The sequence below is a fragment of the Girardinichthys multiradiatus genome, chromosome 8, assembly GCF_021462225.1.
Source record: "Girardinichthys multiradiatus isolate DD_20200921_A chromosome 8, DD_fGirMul_XY1, whole genome shotgun sequence".
In the NCBI taxonomy this organism is placed as follows: Eukaryota; Metazoa; Chordata; class Actinopteri; order Cyprinodontiformes; family Goodeidae; genus Girardinichthys; species Girardinichthys multiradiatus.
The window spans coordinates 16,083,430-16,098,830 of NC_061801.1; the positions used below are offsets into that span (position 1 = coordinate 16,083,430).

The window sequence follows — 15,401 nt, forward strand, 5'->3', positions numbered from 1 at the left end:
CACCTGTCTGATCTGTTATACATATTTATAGATATATTATAAAAATTATGTTTTATGCTCTCTGCCCCTATCTTCACTCACTACTAAACAGGTTGACAGGGCAGGAGGCAAAGTGTCCCTTAAGTGCCATTCCCCAGCATCATCCACTGAACTACTCCCAAAACGACCACTGCAGTGTGGCATCTGAAAGCAGCAGCCATGGCTGTACTCCAAATTACATTCTCTGCAACTTTAAAGACAGTTGGGATGCAACCGCATGAAGACAGACCAACACTAAACCAACATGGCTGACGTCTTGTACTGAAAAAGTACGTAACAATAGAAGTCAGCCATGTCTATGGTAGGGTAGGGTATTAGATAGTTGGTTGAAATTAGAGTAAAACGTAAAATAGAAAATAAAATAGGTTTAAATTGGAAGGCAGGATTTTTTCTTCTTTTGCTTAATTTTGAGTGAAAATAAGCATTCACAAAACTATCCAAATCAAGAAACACATCTGTGTGATTATATATATATATATATATATATATATATATATACACGCACACACATACACACTGCTCAAGTAAATAAAGGGAACACTCAAATAACACATCCTAGATCTGAATGAATGAAATAGTCTCATTGAATACTTTGTTCTGTACAAAGTTGAATGTGCTGACAACGAAATCACACAAAAATCATCAATGGAAATCAAATTTATTAACCAATGAAGGCCTGGATTTGGAGTCACATACAAAATTAAAGTGGAAAAACACACTACAGACTGATCCAACTTTGATGTAATGTCCTTAAAACAAGTCAAAATGAGTCTCAGTATTGTGTGTGGCCTCCACGTGTCTGTATGACCTCCCTACAACACCTGGGCATGCTCCTGATGAGACAAAGGATGGTCTCCTGAGGGATCTCCTCCCAGACCTGGACTAAAGCATCCACCAACTCCTGGACAGTCTGTGGTGCAACGTGACGTTGGTGGATGGAGCGAGACATGATGTCCCAGATGTGCTCAATCGGATTCAGGTCTGGGGAACGGGCGGGCCAGTCCATAGCTTCAATGTCTTCATCTTGAAGGAACTGCTGACACACTCCAGCCACATGAGGTCTAGCATTGTCCTGCATTAGGAGGAGCCCAGGGCCAACCACACCAGTGTATGGTCTCACAAGGGGTCTGAGGATCTCATCTCGGTACCTAATGGCAGTCAGGCTACCTCTGGTGAGCCATTACTGACCCACTGCCGGACCGGTCATGTTGAAGGATGTTGCAGGCAGCAGATCACTCTCCACGGTGTCTCCAGACTCTGTCACGTCTGTCACATGTGCTCAGTGTGAAACTGCTTTCATCTGTGAAGAGCACAGGGCGCAGTGACAAATTTGCCAATCCTGGTGTTCTCTGGCAAATGCCAAGCATCCTGCACAGTGTTGGGCTGTGAGTACAACCCCCATTTGTGGACGTCGGGCCCTCATACCTTCCTCATGGAGTTGGCTTCTAACCGTTTGTGCAGACACATGCACATTTGTGGCCTGCTGGAGGTCATTTTGCAGGGCTCTGGCAGTGCTCCTCCTGTTCCTTCTTGCACAAAGGCGGAGGTAGCGGTCCTGCTGCTGGGTCGTTGCCCTCCTACAACCTCCTCCACGTCTCCTGGTGTACTGGCCTGTCTCCTGGTAGCGCCTCCAGGCTCTGGACACTACAATGACAGACACAGCAAACCTTCTTGCCACAGCTCGCATTGATGTGCCATCCTGGATGAGCTACACTACCTGAGCCACTTGTGTGGGTTGTAGAGTCCGTCTCATGCTACCACGAGTGTGAAAGCACCACCAACATTCAAAAGTGACCAAAATATCAGCCAGAAAGCATAAGTACTGAGAAGTGGTCTGTGGTCCCCACCTGCAGAACCACTCCTTTATTGAGTGTGTCTTGCTAATCGCCAAAGATTTCCCCCTGTTGTCTATTCCATTTGCACAACAGCATGTGAAATTGATTGTCAATCAGTTTTGCTTCCTAAGTGGACGGTTTGATTTACTTGGAGTTATATTGTGTTGTTTAAGTGTGCCCTTTATTTTTTTGTGCAGTGTATTTATATAAAAAGCTTTTCTCATACTATAATGTTGGTCTTTCAGTAAAATAATACAAATGCATTGAGGTTTGTGGTCTTAACGTAACAAAAGGCGAAACGATTCCAGGGCTTTAGATACTTATACATGACTATTTAGTTTGCCAATCAAGCTCTCTGGTATAAGGCTTAATCTGCATTCATTTTACATTAAATTCAACTCACCTGGCTCTTTTTTACATGGACAATTTCTACATCCATTTCCAAGCTACATCTTGGCCACTCTGGTATCCAAACAAGCATTTACAGCAACATAAGTGCCTGAAAACGGATGCGAAAAGGCCTCACAGCAGCCAAAGACAGACATTCTTAACGATCAGACTCGCATTTATTGCATTTGGGGTTATACAATGATTGAAGAGTGAGTGTCCCTGTTTATCATATAGACCTCTTAGATCATTAGCAATCCTCCAGTCCAACCTGATCCAAAAGAAGCAAAGCTTAATCTCAGTAGCATTGGTCACACATTGAGGATTAAAAACAGGTATTCTGAATTGCTTTGTCCTATCCATATTTCAGTGTTGTGATATACACACAGCTCATTATAATATTTGTTAGGCAGATATAATAGTTTAAATAAAAGAAGTATTCCAACAGATAGCCCAAATAAGGTCATTTTCTCAAATTTCCTTTTGAATCACATTTTTTATATGAAAGACTGCATGGTATTCTTAAATCCAGTTTATTAGAAGTTTCTGCCTAAGTTCCATCTACTTTGCAATTGGCCTGACCATGTGGAAACAATCTTCTCCAGTTACCTCTATGGTGGGGTAAAATGGTTGGAGTCAGTCTGGCCCTAAGGAAGACAAGGTTCTTTACAAACTAACAGAGATGGTAAAATCCATTTGTGTCTGGCTGATTATTACCTTGATAAAATATATACAACTGAGACGAGGTGCGGAGCAGCACAGTAAAATAGAAAGCTTAGGAAAGATTCACGCTGGAAGTTGTAAGGTAAGGTGGATAAGAGACTGTCTCTATTTATTATTATATGTTTAAATGAAAAAAGCTGTGAGATGTTGCATGTGCCTCTTCTTCCTCCCTCTTTTTCCCCTCAAGCTTTTCCTCTGTTTCTCTGCTTGCCACAGCATGTTTCCCTCCAAAACAGTCACATAACTTAAAGTGGAAAAAACTACTACTTCAATTTCTGTCTCTCTGAATTAAAGGTGATGAAGGGAAACACTGCTTCACTCAATAACATGGGACCTGTTTTATCTATGTTTGCTCAAGTTACACTTCCCCTTGCCTTTTTCACAGTTTTGTTTTTCTTTTTGTAATAAAATATATATTTCCTGTTTAGATTGTCACTGAACTTCTGTGATATCAAAATGAAAGAAAATGTACAAAAAAATACACCAAGTGTCTTAAAATATTGTATCGCCATCGTTTTTAATGCCAAGTTATACTTGTAAATGTTCGTGCATCAAATGTGGCCTCAAATTAAACAACTATATTATTATTATTATATTATTTAAACAGTTATTTTTAACAAGTGCTGTAGACCACTGCTGTGAAAGCAGTTGATTCTGTTCATTAATATGTAATAAATATTTATGGAATTTCAACTGCATGTCTCATTGAATTTGGTTTATAGATATACTTTTATTGCTTAGGGGATGTCCTTATATCGCACGACAGATATGTACACAGACTGTTCATAAACACAACCTTTTTCTTCTGACAGTGTGGCACTAAATCAGTGAACTTTTCCTATTCTTGGTCCCTTAGGATTACAAAAATTATTTCTTTCCCAAAGGCGTAATTTCAGAAGTTTAAACTGTATGACTTGGTTCAAAGATTTTAGTATTATTCCTTCTACGGGCATTACGCAGTAGTTTGCTGGAATATTGGCCCATTCCTTCTGACAGAGCTATTGTAGGCCACCTTGCATTTCCATGGGACTTAGATCATTTTTCCTGTATACGTAGGGTCATTGTCCATTTGGAAGATCCATTTGTACCCAAGCTTTAACTTCCTGGCTGCTGTCTTGCTTCTTCATGATGCCATTTATTTTGTGAAGTGCACCAGTCCCTCCTGCAGCAAAATACTCACACAACATGATGTTACCACCACATACCTTACAGCAGGAATGGTGCTGTCAGGCTTACAAGATTCCAACTTATTCCACCAAATGTAAGGTAAGGTAAGGTAAGTTTATTTATATAGCACTTTTCAGCAACGAGACACTCGAAGCGCTGTACATACAATTACAATACAATCATAAAGAAAATAAACACAGATACAAACACAGAAAAACAAATCAAATAATAAAATCAAACAACAGAGGTAATTTAAAAAAATAAAGAGAATAGAATGATGGACAAGAAAATTAAAGGAAAATTGGACTGAAAATGTAACTAATTATGCTTAGATGGCACAGTCAAAGGCCACCCTAAACAAATAAGTTTTTTATCTTGATTTAAAGCAACTTAGGGTTTCGGCGCTTTTACAATTTTCTGGGAGTTTATTCCAAATTAGTGGAGTATAAGAACTAAAAGCTGCTTCTCCATGTTTGGTTCTGGTTCTGTGTGTGTGCAGAGTAGATTTGAGCGATATGACCTGAGAGGTCTGGGTGGTTGATACATTGAAAAGTCTGTAATGTATTTTGGTGCTAAGCCATTCAGTGATTTATAGACTAACAGAAGTATATTAAACTCTGTTCTCTGAGCTACAGGGAGCCAGTGTAGGGACTTTAGAACCGGGGTGATGTGGTCCACTTTCTTAGTTCTAGTGAGGACGCGGGCAGCAGCGTTCTGGATCAACTGCAGCTGTCCGATCGACTTTTTAGGCAGACCTGTGAAGACACCGTTGCAGTAATCAACTCTACTAAAGATGAACGCATGAATTAGTTTTTCAAGGTCCTGCTGAGACATTAGTCCTTTAATCCTGGAGATGTTTTTTAGGTGATAGAAGACCCACCTTGTTACTGTCTTTATGTGCCTCTGAAGGTTCAGGTCTGAGTCCATCACTACACCAGATTTTGAACATGATTGGTGGTTTCTATCTGTATTAACTGAAGCTGTGTGCTAACTTTTAAACGCACTTTGTTTGGTCCAAAGATTATTACTTCAGTTTTGTTTTGATTCAGCTGAAGAAACTTTAGGCCCATCCATGCATTGATTTCTTCTAAGCATTTACCCAGCGCTTGAATGGGTTCATAGTCACCTGGTGACATCGTAACGTATAGCTGTGTGTCGTCTGCATAGTTATGATAACTTACGTTGTTGTTTATTAAAGTCTGAGTTAGGGGGAGCATGTAGATATTGAATAGGAGGGGCCCTAAGATGGATCCTTGGGGAACGCCACATGTGATTTTTGTGCTCTCTGATGTAAAGTTACCTACTGACACAAAAAAGTCCCTGTCCTTCAAGTAGGATTTAAACCAGTTGAGTGCTGTACCAGAAAGGCTGATCCAGTTTTCCAGGCGCTCTAATCAAGTGGAGTGATCAACGGTGTCGAATGCTGCACTAAGGTCCAATAATACCAGCACTGTGGTTCTTCCACAGTCTGCATTTATACGGCTGTCATTGAACACCTTGACAAGAGCAGTTTCTGTACTGTGGTGAGCAGGAAGCCTGACTGGAAGACATCGAAGCGGTTGGTCGTTGTTAGGAAGTTGTTTAACTGTTGAAACACAGCTTTTTCAATAATCTTACTGATGAAGGGGAGGTTTGAGATAGGCCTGTAGTTCTGTAGTAGCAGCTTGTCCAAGTTGCTCTTTTTCAATAGAGGTTTGATAATTGCTGTTTTCAGGACCATGGGGGAAAACACCTGACAAAAGGGACGTGTTTATTATTTCTGTTAAATCAGATGTTATTACAGGCAAAGCTTTCTTAAGGAAAGCTGTGGGTAAAAGATCGAGACAGCAGGAAGAAGAGCTTAGTTGCTGTACGATTTCTTCTAAGATTTTGCAGTTTATTTGGTGAAATTGGGAAATTTTGTCAAAGTCAGTTCTAGTTGGAGACAACATTGGTACTGGAGTTGATGTGGATGTGCTGACTGCCTCTCTGATCTTTTGGGTTTTTTCAGTGAAGTAGTTAGCAAATTCATTGCAGGCCCTGGTATACTGGAGTTCAGATGCTACAGTTACTGGAGGGTTTGTTAACCTGTCGACCGTGACAAATAATGCACGAGCATTGTTAATGTTTTTGCTGATTATCTCAGAAAATAAAGATTCCCTTGCATTTTTCAGTTGTAGGTTATACCCGTGTAGTCTCTCTTTATAGATAATATAGTGAACTTGGAGTCCAGTCTTTCGCCACCTGCGTTCAGCTTTTCCACACTCATTTTTTTCACTTCTGACTGGTGGAGCACTTCTCCATGAAGACATTTTCTTCCCAGAAACGACTTTCACTTTAATTGGAGCAATTGAATCAATGATGTCTGAGATTTTAGAATGAAAGTTTTCTACCAGCTCATCTACAGTGTTACAGGGCAAAGTGGAGGTAGAAGAGTAAATCTGGTAAAAGGTTTCAGCAGCACTGTCTTTAAAGATGCGTTTTCTTATCATGTCTCTTTGGCAAACTGAGCCATTGCAGATGATGCTTTCAAAAATAACAGAAAAGTTGTCAGATAGAGCAACATCAGTTACCAACACCTTGAAAACGTTTAGACCCTTAGTGATGATCAAGTCCAAAAAATGTCCCTGTTTGTGCGTTTGCTCTTTAACATGTTGAGTCAAACCAAAATTTCTAAGAGTGTCACATAGATCTATTGCACTTCTGTCTTCAGGATTTTCCATGTGAATGTTGAAGTCTCCCACAATAATTAAACAGTCATAATAAACACAAATCACAGATAAAAGATAATTAAAATCACTGATATAGTTTGTTTTGGACTTAGGAGTCCTGTAAATATTCAAGAACATTGTTTGGGCCGGGCTCTTTACCTGGAGATCCAAATATTCAAAAGAGTCAAATTTGCCCAGAAATACTTTTTTACACTTTAGTAAATCTTTAAACAAAGTGGCCACCCCTCCACCTTTTCTTTGCTGTCTGCTCTCACAAAGAAAATTGTAGTTTGGAGGCATCGACTTTATCAGAATGGGAGCTTCATTAAATTCATGTAACCATGTTTCTGTTAAAAACATAACATCAAGATCGTGGTCAGTAATGAAGTCATTGATTAAAAATGATTTTCCTGACAGAGATCTAATGTTCAGTAAAGCCAGTTTATATGACTTAGTTGTTGATATTAACTCTGTGTCTGGTTGTACGTGACAGTTTATGGCTTTTGTTGATTGTTTATTACTGTCTCTTATCCTTTTGGCTTTGTTCTTTCTGTCAAGTAGAAGCACAGAGATTTTACAACTATCTCCTATTAGGGGCCCAAGTTTTTCCTGGACATGCTCATTTCTGATAGAGTTACCACTGGGGCCCAGACTGTATCACAGAGAAGTGATTTGAAGGTCCTGATTAGGAGGAGATAGATTAGGAGGTGGTGGAGCTCTGTGGCATTTGGAAGATGTTGGTTCGGTAGCAGGGCCTCGGCCACGGGGGGTGTTGAATGGAGATGTCAGAGCCATTTGGATCCCAATTTTAAGAGCTACTTTCATGTTATCAGAAACCAGTAAAGCAAAAAGCGGGCTCAGTGGGGAGATGGGAGAGTTCTGTGCGGTCTGGGTCGGGGTCTGAGGTGCGGGGGGTTTACCGGGGGTGTCGGTCTGGGTCTTGCTTGTGAACAACTGGGCCTTTCGGGGATGTTCTACCCAGTTATGACACTCACCTGTTTCCAATTAACCCGTTCACTTGTGGGATGTTCCGAACAGGAGTTTTTTTTAATTGCCTCTACTTTCCCAGTCTTTTGTTGCCACTGTCCCTGCTTTTTTTGGAATATTTTGCAAGCATCACATTCCAAATGAATGAATATTTGCAAAAAAAAAAAACTATAAAGTTTATCAGTTTGAACATTTAAAATTGGTCATAAAATGAAGTATTTGTGTCGGACCAAGGCACAGACAAGTTCTCTAAAGTGGCAAGGAGATTAATGGATTTTAATAAAGCAAATGAAAACACATACGAGAGAGCTGGTGAGATCAGAACTTGGAGCACAGATACAAACATGGGCATGGAGGCAGGCATGGCTGCTACTGGCTCAGAAAACACTGAACTTTTTGCTGTTATAAGTTATTTGAAGCTGTGCTAACAGTAAAAATAGCATGCAAACAGCCTAAAATGAGCAATGTGTACTGTTTATCCACCCTGTTTAGCATGAAAAAGTTTTACACAAATATTGTAAGAGCACCTGCCTCAGTCTAAAGTGAACAAGACAGTGTTTCTAAGTTTAGCATGGTTTCCTCATGCAGTAGTCCAACTACTGTATGTGGACAGAAGTTGGACTGTTCTCTGTCAGAAATACCTCATATACCTCATGACTTTACTTTTCTATGTCTTAATAGTCTTCCTCCTCCGTACGTCTCTCACCTGCTCCAGGCTTATGTTTCACCGAGATCCCTTAAATCAGCTGACCAGCTTCTGTTGGCTGGACCAAAAACTAGGCTGAAGCTTGGAGGAGTTTGGGTCTTTTCAGCTGTGGCTCCAAGATTATGGAACAAGATGCTGTTAAATATGAGACAAGCTTCTTCTCTTGCTGTTTTTAAGGGTCTGTTAAAAACATCCTTATTTTCAGTGGCTTTTGACTCAGTGTGAGTTGGTTGGTTGTTGTTTCTTGTTATTTTACCACAGTGTTAATAGTGTGTTTTTATTCTGCTTTTGTTGTTTTTGCTGTATTTTATTATTATTTTGTGTCTTGGTTTGACCTGTTTAGTACTCTAGTACTTTGGTTAAACAAATAGCTTTTTAATGTGACTTATGAATCAAATGGATTTGAATATAAAGATTATCTTTGTTTTGTATGATATGAAACTTTACATAAAATAACCCATCTTCTTTGCCAGGCTTGCCGAAAAAGTAGAGAGCAATATTTATGCACCTCCATCAGTTTAACCTTTAGTAGTTTTACCATATAACCACAAGGTGGTGCTAAATGTTCATGTAAGTACACTTCAACAAAGATTTTTGCCCATTTTATTGCGCATTTAATCATTAGTTTTCTTGCCGAGTTGATCCTTTTGCTTCCTTAACAACAGGATATCTAGCCTAATATCCAGTCACAATATTTGTTGATGGGATAGTTACCAATGAGCGCAGATGTGCTGTGAGTTTTAACCAATTCTGCATAAAAAGAATAATCAAAAACACTTAAATGAATGCAATGTCTGCATGGAAGAATTAGGAAAAATGCAGGGTCATTATTTAACATTTCCTCTTATAAAAAAGAAGAGATTAAAAAGAGCAAAGACACACCCTTGTTCTTTGCAGGTGAGCTTTATGTCTCCCAGATTATATGTATCGTTAGAGATTTTTCTTTCAGAGCAGGAATTTTCCAGTCCTCCCACAAAAAGTCAGTTGTACAATGTCTTTTGTGTCAGAAAAAGAAAATCAGGACAACAAAAAGAGAAAAATCAATGACAACAAAAGATTATAGCTCTGCACATTATTGTTTAGTCATCTGGACAAGTTGGAAAATAACCAGAAGTGGGATTACTGGAAAACTGTGGCTTTAGGTTACGCAGATCTTAGACTGTCGACAGAAGGAAAGAAAATATTTCAGGATGCCCACACGGTGTATTTGTTTGGAGTCTGAATCGATAACTCAGCATTAAAGCATAAATACATCTAATATGCTTCCCAGTTCCTTCCCAACCCCCCTTTGTAATGAGAGTGTGCACAGCTCAATCCAGAGTCTTACGTAATATGTGCAGGAATGCTGGAACTTTGCCTCGTACTTCTGGATCATCTCACTCACACATAAAAAATGTGGCCCCATTCCCTTAACAACCAGTCTCTGCAGGGCCAGACTAAAACAACCACCACCTGACCATTAAAATAACTGAAGTAAAAACGTTTTCTGTTAGGCTATGAACTGTTTTATTACTTAGAAAAATATACATAGATGTGTCTGCATACCTAAACTGAGAGTAATAAATTAGTTAAAAAACCTTAAAGATAACCTCGAAATATGTTTTCACAAATAATTTTTTTGTCCTTGCTGGCTGTTGAGACCAGTTCATGTTTCAGTCCTTTTAAGGGCAGCCTAGGTTTTGATTAATGCAGGAGGAGCTGTAGGTGAGCGTAATTCAATGTTTCAGCACCTGGTCAGTCAGGATCCATTTAACTGTTGACAAATGTAGTATCCAAGCAAGGCTTAGGAAATTAGTTGATACACCTACATAGGAAACAGACTAGGCCACCATGAGGGTACAAAACCACGCCAATGGTGGTCTGTGTTGAGTGTAAACACATGAGAGGTCTAGGGATCAACATACAGTGCAGCTCAACTGGAAAATATCCTGAAGTGGCTTTCAGGTCGAGAACAGTCTGTCCAAAGGTTTCAACAAATGTCTGTAAAAATCAGCAACAAACTTCATTTGCATTTAGGTACACCAGTAGAGTCTGTGGCATTAAACATCATACTTCAAAATATTTTAAAGACATTGTTACATTTTTAAAACATTACAATACAAATACTGACAAGATCTTGATAAAAAAGCATACAGGCGTAATCAAACACCTAATATTGCACTCCAGCAGTCTTGCTAAAGGAACCCGTAGTTAACTTTCTCTGATACAGGTCATAAATAGAGTCTTCTGACTTTTCGTCACTCCCAAAGTCTTAGAACTAGGCGTAAGCTGCCACTGACATCAGGATCTGTACAGCCATGGAAACACAGGGTATCTGTGCGGTGGTGTAGGCCAAAGAGCGGGTGGGTGCACGCAAGGCCAACAGGTAGGCAAGGCTGTGCAGCACACGGGCGAGAAAAAACACGAGGAAGTGAAGGCGAGCCACCGTTAGAGACGGTCCGGTCAGAGAGTAGATGGCCCCCAGGAAGAGGAAAGGGAGGATGTTCTCCAAATCGTTCAAGTGAGCCCTGAGGGGGAGATAAAAGATTTAGAATATGAATGGTCTATCACTTTCCTGTTTGACCTGTTACCTCCTGCTGCTAACTCTCATAAAGCAGTCAATGACATTAGCAGGCCACCGTGGATATTTCTACCTTGTATATTCTCAGTCTTTTTGTGTGTGTTAGTTTACAATGTTTTCCATTTCTTTTCATACCCCAATCCACATGGACAACTTGTGATGAGCTCCTAAGGTGTCAGTGAAACCAAGACAAGCAATACACAAAGGTTCACAACAATGGATATCTGGGAGAAACTCCAAAACAATCCAAGAGCAACTGGTTTTGGACCCTAAGGACTGTTTAATGGCTAAGCAGGCAGGTTATTTCCGTCTGATTGTTTGTAACCTTATCTATATCTCTATGCAGTTTTTCTGCTACGCCCTTTAGACTTTTTACATGATAGTTTGGAAAAAAAGACCAGGAAAAATAAATTGTATATAATATATATATATATATATATATATATATATATATATATATATATATATATATATATATATATATATATATATATATATACACACAGTACAGACCAAAAGCTTGGAAACACCTTCTCATTTAAAGAGTTTTCTTTATTTTCATGACTATGAATATTGTAGCTTCACACTGAAGGCATCAAAACTATGAATTAACACATGTGGAATTATATAGTGAACAAAAAAGTGGGAAACAACTAAAAATATGTCTTATATTCTAGGTCCTTCAAAGTAGCCACCTTTTGCTTTGATTACTGCTACTCACACTCTTGGCATTCTGTTGATGAGCTTCAAGAGGTAGTCACCTGAAATGGTTTTCCAACAGTCTTGAAGGAGTTCCCAGAGATGCTTAGCACTTGTTGACCCTTTTGCCTTCACTCTGCGGTCCAGCTCACCCCAAACCATCTCGATTGGGTTCAGGTCCGGTGACTGTGGAGGCCAGGTCATCTAGCACAGCACACCATCACTCTCCTTCTTGGTCAAATAGCCCTTACACAGCCTGGAGGTGTGTTTGGGGTCATTGTCTTGTTGAAAAATAAATGATGGTCCAACTTAACCCAAACCGGATGGAATAGCATGCCGCTGCAAGATGCTGTGGTAGCCATGCTGGTTCAGTATGCCTTCAATTTGGAATAAATCCCCAACAGTGTCACCAGCAAAGCACCCCCACACCATCACACCTCCTCCTCCATGCTTTACGGTGGCAACCAGGCATGTAGAGTCCATCCGTTCACCTCTTCTGTGCCGCACAAAACACGGTGGTTGGAACCAAAGATCTCAACTTGGACTCATCAGACCAAAGCACAGATTTCCACTGGTCTAATGTCCATTCCTTGTGTTCTTTAGCCCAAACAAGTCTCTTCTGCTTGTTGCCTGTCCTCAGCAGTGGTTTCCTAGCAGCTATTTTACCATGAAGGCCTGATTCACACAGTCTCCTCTTAACAGTTGTTCTAGAGATGTGTCTACTGCTATAACTCTGTGTGGCATTGACCTGTTCTCTAATCTGAGCTGCTGTTAACCTGCGATTTCTGAGGCTGGTGACTCGGATGAACTTATCGTCCGCAGCAGAGGTGACTCTTGGTCTTCCTTTCCTGGGGCGGTCCTCATGTGAGCCAGTTTCTTTGTGGCGCTTGATGGTTTTTACGACTGCACTTGGGGACACTTTCAAAGTTTTCCCAATTGTTCGGACTGACTGACCTTCATTTCTTAATGTAATGATAGCCACTCGTTTTTCTTTACTTATCTGATTTTTTCTTGCCATAATACAAATTCTAACAGTCTATTCAGTAGGACTATCAGCTGTGTACTGTATCCACCTCCTGCACCACACAACTGATGGTCCCAACCCCATTTATAAGGCTTGAAATCCCACTTATTAAACCTGACAGGGCACACCTGTGAAGTGAAAACCATTTCAGGTGACTACCTCTTGATGCTCATCAACAGAATACCAAGAGTGTGCGGAGCAGTAATCAAAGCAAAAGGTGGCTTCTTTGAGGAACCTAGAATATAAGACATATTTTCCGTTGTTTCACACTTTTTTGTTCAGTATATAATTCCACATGTGTTAATTCATAGTTTTGATGCCTTCAGTGTGAAGCTACAATATTCATAGTCATGAAAATAAAGAAAACTCTTTGATGGGATTGTCTGGGGGTTACATAATGGCCACATGTTAATTGCCAATGAAAATTGGATGCAGGACAACCAGACAAAAAGTGAGACTCACATCTGTCTTTATGTGTTGCAACTTTTAGACTGACTTACACATTAATCATTTGAGACTTAGCTAAGACTGATGGAGTGCCAGATTGAGTTTCCCCATTGGTGTTCTCTTTCATCAACCCACGCAGGTCCCATGCAAACAGCCCCTCGTCTATGACGTCAAAAGTATTTGACGTCATAGACACCAGTCTTTTAAAACATTTGTCACATCTTTATTTGTCACAAGTTAGGGCCCCATCCGCCAATAGCCTGATAGAGCCCAAATAGGCGTCTTGACTGGGATGAGGCAATCATTGACTATCACATTTTAAAATTAAATCTCACAGTGGGAGCACACAAATAAAAGAAACTCAAACTGCATGAAACAAAAATCTGCACACACCCATTCACCAATTGGAGTTCCAGGAATGAAGGACATTAGCCAGCATCCACAGGGCTCTCTATGAATTGTGTAGTCTGTGATTTAGTGACTCAGGCTATGATGTAGAAATATGAGAATTTAGTAGTAGTATTTCTAAGTCAAGTGACTCATTACGGATGTACCCCCTCACCCTTTGGGTAAGAAAGTGTGAGTATTTTGTAATTTATCTGTGTCGGGTAATGCCCGGCTCTTTGATGCAGCACCAGCAAAACACGCTGGTATCTAGATCTCTAAAAGGTCTAAATGGGGTGAGGCTGAGTACTTTCCTGCTTCCTTTCCTCCCATTTAACAGCAATCTTTTAAAAACATGTTGTTAGGAAACTTGCCAGTCCATCAGCATGAAACTTTCCACAGGCCTTAAAAAGACATGTAACTGTGTAACCTTTTGAAAAAATCTTTTAGTATGAGGTCAACTTGATTTAGGACGGACAGATTTTAGAAAACAGAAGTGAATCTTCTTTTTTCACTTTTTTCTACCTTCCTTTAAGAGATCCCTTTTCCAACATGTAACAACAAACATTTTAGAGCGTTAAAGCTGGCAGCTTTTACTGAAAATCAGTGGGGAACACCTCAAGAAATGGAAACGCTCTATCTGGTTGGGAAAATTCCACCAGAAACAACTGGGAATCATCCCATATGACCCTGCGTGTATTTAGCTTTCTATCATCCCGCATATCTACAAAATGTACACAAATGCACCGACCAACCCTTATCATTTCAACCTTTTAGAGTATAAACACACAGTTCTTGTTTGCTTTAAAATGCAAAGCACTTCCATTCAAGTTGAAACTTTCTGCGCTCTTACCTCCGGCATCTTTCCACATATGGATCCTCTCTGTAAAACTGCAAACCTCCATGTCTTAGCGCGTCCTCTGGGTTGGCAAAAGCCTTTCCAAACCATGAAGAAACAAATGCAAGAGTGAGAAAACATATCAACCCTATACAAAACTCAACTATAACTAAAATATCTCAATAAAGCCCTCTTAAATCGCTCACCTTCTTGCGCAGCCTCAGTTGTCCCGTTATGACCGCGATAGTGTACATTTTGATCACCAGGAGGACGGCGTAGAAGACAAAACAGGAGAAAACCTCGTTTCTTATCATGTTTGATACTTGATTACTGTCGGCGGAAGTGAAATCGAAGCTCCAGACTCGTCGCGCTGCTGAAAGTAAGAGTAGCCCCAAAGGGAGGGCCTTTTTACAGTCGGCTCTGCCTCCACCCACCGGGAGAAAAGATGACTGGCTCACTCAAATGGAAATCTATAACGCAACATTATATTCCCAGAGGCAAAGATCAGCCTCTAATTGTAACAGGAATTTCAGACATTTTATTGTAAAATGGGATAAAACTTTATATGTGTGCATAGATTTTTAAGCAAAACCACCCGTATCACAAGACCGCGGTGAAGTTAGTTTGAAGTTGGATATTCAAGCTCCGCGGAGTTAGTGGCATCTAGCTCACGGTTGATCCGATTCAGGAACTCAGATTTCGGCTAGATGCTCTCTGTTGCTCCCTCTTCTGACGCGCGGTGGTTCACTTAGGGACCGTCAATAAGTTTCCGAACCAAACAATCGTGGAAAATAAAAATAAATATATGCCTTGTCTTGTGACCAATTGAAATAAAAACAATGGTAAATCATGCTACTAGATTACATCAATGAGGCACACTAATTTCTATTCCATTTTAAGTCTTTTTACATTTTG

The 15,401-nt window shown here is 40.1% G+C and overlaps 1 protein-coding gene across 1 annotated transcript; it reads right to left on the bottom strand.

Moving 5' to 3' along the window:
* Positions 1 to 10,016: 10,016 nt before the first annotated feature.
* Positions 10,017 to 14,891, bottom strand: ptges (prostaglandin E synthase). Its single transcript, XM_047371996.1, has 3 exons — positions 14,693 to 14,891; positions 14,502 to 14,584; positions 10,017 to 11,041 (listed from the first exon to the last, which is right to left on the bottom strand). Exons 1-3 carry the CDS (start codon positions 14,798 to 14,800, stop codon positions 10,792 to 10,794), a joined length of 441 nt encoding a protein of 146 aa, XP_047227952.1. The 5' UTR covers positions 14,801 to 14,891; the 3' UTR covers positions 10,017 to 10,791.
* Between the last annotated feature and the right edge of the window lie 510 nt (positions 14,892 to 15,401).

Coding starts and splice junctions, on each gene's coding strand:
- ptges (XM_047371996.1), bottom strand. CDS start 14,800: ATGATAAGAAACGAGGTTTTCTCCTGTTTTGTCTTCTACGCCGTCCTC. Junction 14,585..14,692: donor AACTGAGGCTGCGCAAGAAG/GTGAGCGATTTA, acceptor TGGTTTGGAAAG/GCTTTTGCCAACCCAGAGGA. Junction 11,042..14,501: donor TATGTGGAAAGATGCCGGAG/GTAAGAGCGCAG, acceptor TCTCCCCCTCAG/GGCTCACTTGAACGATTTGG.